The 4,883-nt window shown below is 38.7% G+C and overlaps 1 protein-coding gene across 2 annotated transcripts; it reads left to right on the top strand.

Moving 5' to 3' along the window:
- Positions 1-3,298, top strand: smim24 (small integral membrane protein 24). 2 transcript variants are annotated; one of them, XM_083555107.1, is made up of 3 exons: positions 1-140; positions 394-532; positions 2,582-3,298. In XM_083555107.1, the coding sequence occupies exons 1-3, from the start codon at positions 74-76 to the stop codon at positions 2,676-2,678; spliced, it is 303 nt and encodes a 100-aa protein (XP_083411233.1). In that variant the 5' UTR covers positions 1-73; the 3' UTR covers positions 2,679-3,298. The 2 variants fall into 2 exon arrangements, with proteins under 2 accessions (XP_083411233.1, XP_083411232.1); XM_083555106.1 differs by having other exon boundaries at positions 2,579-3,298.
- Positions 3,299-4,883: the final 1,585 nt, after the last annotated feature.

The following is a 4,883-nucleotide window of genomic DNA, read 5'->3' as shown; positions in this document are numbered from 1 at the left end:
CTTTAAAGACACACATATGCACATTTCCTGCTAGCTGACTGAAATCAGAGTCACTAAAGAACACAGAGGCATCATGTCGTACCTCAGGAGCTTCCTTACTTGCTTAGTGCTGCTCGTCTCGATCTGCCAGGCGAAAACTGGTAAGAAAACTCGTCTTTCCTTTTTTTCATTTCTTTTCTTTTCTTTTCTATTTCCAGTTAAATAGTCTCTATTATATATATATAAAAGTTCCTGAGAAGGAGCAGTAGTTAAATAACTGATACAATATCCGAGTGCATAAATATAATCCACATGGCTTCTGACCATTTAGATTATGCTTCAAGTTTCTAGTATTTGTCAAACAGCCGGATATTCGTTACTATTCTGAATAAAAATGTTTGTGAACCCATGCAGGAGGTCTGAGGGCCAGCACCAGCTCTCAGGGGAAAGGCTTGCTCTCCAATGCCATGGTGGGATTGTCAGCGGTGGCCGGCTTCCTCTTCATTGTTTTCATCATCCTCATCATCAAAAGGCTCTTTTTCAAGAAAGACAAGTGAGTATACAGGAAAGTTGGATCTCAGCGGTTCTGGATTCATGTCACAGCCGCATCTGCTGCATTGTGTGTGTGTGTGTGTGTGTGTGTGTGTGTGTGTGTGTGTGTGTGTGTGTTTTTTTTTTTTTTTTTTTTTTTTTTTGTGAGACCAAATACTATTCGATTTGTTTTCAATTCAGTTTTATTTGTATTACACTTTCAACAAGGGACAATATTTTAAAGCAGAAATAAAAGATCAAGGATATAATTTAGAGGGTCATTATAGGGCCATGAGTTTATCTCTAATGAGCAGGAAAAATCTCCCTGACATGGTATTAGTAAGAAACCTTGAGAGGAACCAGACTCAAAAAAAATCCTCATCCGTGTGACACCGAATGTCCATTCATTACAGTTCCATCATTGTTAAGGTGATCAACTCTTCACTGATGGAGACTCGAGTGTAAAATTGTTCATGGTGATTGTTGCCACTGTAGCAGACTGTTTATACGAATTACAGCCCAAATCCATCTTCGTGGTTCTGAACCCTCCATAGTAGGCTTTAGGCTGGTTATGTAAAACCATCTGCAGCTGCACGTAAGGGTTTTCAATTAAAGAAAACTCCATTCAGAAGTAAAGGTACTGCTACTTTAATGTAATTTTATGTGAGGACAACTAAAGTTATCGCTCTGAAAATGTACTCAAGTAAAAGTAAAAAGTAAAAAAGTCAAAGTAAAAAGTAAAAAGTAAAAAGTAAAAAGTAAAAAGTAAAAAGTAAAAGTAAAAATTAGCTCATTGAATATTTACTCAGAAACAATTTACCAAGTTACTTTTTGAACATGGTGGGTTTTCTACTGTAGTTCAAAAAGGGGATAAAAATCACAGACTAGTTTTTAATTGAAGGAACTCCTCCAGTCCTTAATTGAGTCTAAAGTGAATTCTGCATTTTCGCAGCAACAGCAAAAAAACCTCGTTATAACGTCCTTTATGCTAATGAGAGAAATCACAACTGCAGATTCAGAATTCAGACAGCGAGCGCACGCATTGAACAACTTTCCATTCGACGCCATTTCGTTTTTCTGCATCAGCGGCGTCTCTCTTGTCCGTCTCCATCTTTCTTTCTTGTGAGTTTAGCGCGTTTGCTCTTCAACCAATCAGTGCTGTAGTTTCCTGGAAGCAATTTCTTCCCCTTGAATTATATTTATTTTGTTTTTTTTTCTCAGTAACGGATATGATTTCAAATGTAATTACGTGCAACACTTCAAAAACGTACTAAAGTAAAATTACAGATTTGAATAACACAAAAAGCTACTTAATTACAGTAACGCCAGTAAATGTAATTCTTTACTTTCCACCTCTGGTCATTAGATGTTTTGTTATTATACTGGTCACCAGAAGCACAAACTGAAGGTTTTACATAAAAAAAAAAGAATAAAACCAAAATGACTTCAGTCAAAAATCTGTGGAGAAGACTGCTCTTATAATATCCTCCACTCTTCCGATGTAGATGAGGTGAGGAGGCCTGGGGTGCAGTCAGTGTGGAAAATCCATCCCAAAAGTGTTCAATAGGTTTTGAGATCTTCCACTCCAACCCATGGAAAGCAGACCTTCATGGAGCTGGTTTTGTGCACAGGAGCATTGTCATGCTGGGGCAGGTTTGGATCAATGCTAGCAATGCTAGACGTTTAGAATTGTGTGCCTCCAAGTTCGTGGTAACTGTTCGAGGAACAAGTCAGAAAACACAATATTTTGTCCACAGAATGTTTTTTTTTGGATTTCAAGCAAACATCGTATTACCGTGATCGATAAAACAAAGCTGGTCTGCAGCTCATGATGCTTTTATGGCCTTTTAGGAGATACAGCGTTATCTCTGCACATGTTTAAACGCCATCCCAAGGTCTCGCACAGGTGCCTGATTCATGTCCATTACACCCTGACACACGTGTCGAACGCTCAGGCCAAAGCGCACCGATTAACACAATGATTAACCAGACAATAACAGTAAATGTCTGATCGGTATTTATCGTTTATACCTGTCTGACATTCGAGTGGCATGTTTTCTTTTTTCAGCAGGGACGACGAGGAGTCCGAGCCTGAGGTCTGTGCAGCCTTTGAAAACAAGGCTTTCGAGGTGGAGACAGTAGAACTCACTAAAACAACTAACATGTAATTTCAGGAGAAAACACACCCACACACACACACACACACACACACACACACACACACACACACACACACACACACATCATTACACCGTCTAGCTGATGTCCAATGTGGACTTTGTTCAAAATCTGTAAAGCACAATATCATTGCTGAACAATTCATTGATTACTGTTCTGACCCTAAATGACCTTAAATAACCCCCTAATGGACATTTTTTTAATTACCTCAACCTTCATTTTGTTATTCTGGATTGATCATTTAGGAAGTACCGTAGCAATTTATAATGTCAGAAAGACGTCAAATATCCATGCCTACGTAATGATGATGATGATGATGATGATGATGATGATGCCACATTTTCTACAATAATCTGCACATTTTCATGTCCAAAAAGCTACATAAAGTTGTGACACACTTGATTTGATCTCGCCCAGAAAACAAATTGATGATGAAAGACAAATCCAGCATCTAACTGTTATTACTCTATCAGCCACAAGGTGGAACCAAACTCATTTTATGGATTTCCTTTTTCTTTCATTCTTTTTTCTTTCTTTTTACAAAGAAAATAAATCTGTTTGAATCCATTCTTTATCACCTGTTTGATAATAAATACAAGTTGAAAAATACCCATACAGTGCTGTAAAACGGTATTACATATTTTTATTTTTTTGCCTAATTTTCATGCCTAATTTTTCCTATGTGAAAAAGTAATTGCATCATACACTGTGGTGGTAGTGTGATGGTCTGGGGCTGCTTTATCTTTATACCTGCAGATCTTTTGAAACTGAAATAGTCATGTTAGTTGCACATGATGTTGTCAGTAAGTGAAAACCTTTATCTACAGATCCTGTGCACAAACATATTCGGACACCTGACTTTTCCAGGCATATGTTATATTTTTTCCTTAAACTGTTATAGCATCTTCCCAGAAGAGTGGAGGTTATTATCAGGCATCCACAAAGTTTGTATAGTGTATGCATATATGCATATGGTGTAGTGTTGAGAACAGATTGTGGTGTATTTAAATGCAAAACTATCACACACACACAGCAGGTGGTCAGTAATAAGGTTCGGCCATTTTTATTTTTATTTTCTAAACCCAGCCCAGGATTCCTGTGTTGTTGTGTTTCGTAGCGACGTGGCCATAATCAGGCTCGGAGGGAAGCGAGTCGGTGGGGAGTTCGCAGTCCTTTGTTGAGACATCTGGAGCTTATTAGTGCGCTGTGTTTTTACAAGGCTTTCCCATCACTTTCTATAAATTAGGATATTAAATTCATAAAACACAGCAAGTGAGCACACAGCAAAGGAAAAAAGTATTTAGAGGGAATGAGAAAGAGGCAGAAAAAATATTGCTTCGAAGCTTCTAAAGCATGAAAAGTCTAAATAGGGGTAATGAAACCAGAAATAAATTACACTGTCTGTACATTTCAGGTTTTTTTTCTCATCCTCCAAGCACTTAGTACAATATTGTATTTATCAGTGTGTATAAAATGAAGAAAGTCACTTAACGTATGCTGATAAGGTCCTTGTGAGAGATTTGTTACCCCCAGCGAAGCCTTATCCAGTATTTAACTAGAAATATATACCTATAATAAAACTGGTAATAAAATGTAACTGCCCAGCGGTTGCAGGGAGAAGAGGTGGAGAAGGTGGAGGAGTTCAGGTACCTTAAAGGGAAAGTAAATATAGGACTGTGGTGAGACCTGAGATGTTGTATGGATTAGAGACAGCGGCATTGAGGAGTAAAAGACAGGAGGTGGAGCTGGAGGTAGCAGAGCTGAAGATGTTGAGATGTTCATTGGGTGTGACGACGATGGACAGGATTAGAAATGAGTTTATTAGCGGGACAACGCATGTAGGACGTTTTGGAGACAAGGTGAGGGACGTGTGATTGAGATGGTTTGGACATGTGCAGAGGAGGGACATGGGGTATATCGGTAGGAGAATGCTGAGGATGGAGACACCAGGAAGGAGGAAAAGAGGAAGACCAAGGAGGAGGTTTATGGATGTGGTGAGGGAAGACATGCAGGTAGTTGGTTTGAAAGAGGCAGATGTAGAGGAAGAGTGGTGTGGAGACGGATGATCCGCTGTGGTGCCCCCTAATGGAAGCAGCTGAAAGAAATAGAAGAAGAAGAAGAAAATATAACTGCCCTGAAATATGCACTTCAGAAGAACTAGAACATATTTACAGTTGAAGTAATGATTGTGTTTT

The sequence above is a fragment of the Silurus aristotelis genome (assembly GCF_946808225.1).
Source record: "Silurus aristotelis genome assembly, chromosome: 11".
NCBI classification, from domain to species: domain Eukaryota; kingdom Metazoa; phylum Chordata; class Actinopteri; order Siluriformes; family Siluridae; genus Silurus; species Silurus aristotelis.
Note: the sequence above shows the minus strand (reverse complement) of the source record. Positions and strands in the feature narration are given on the sequence as shown.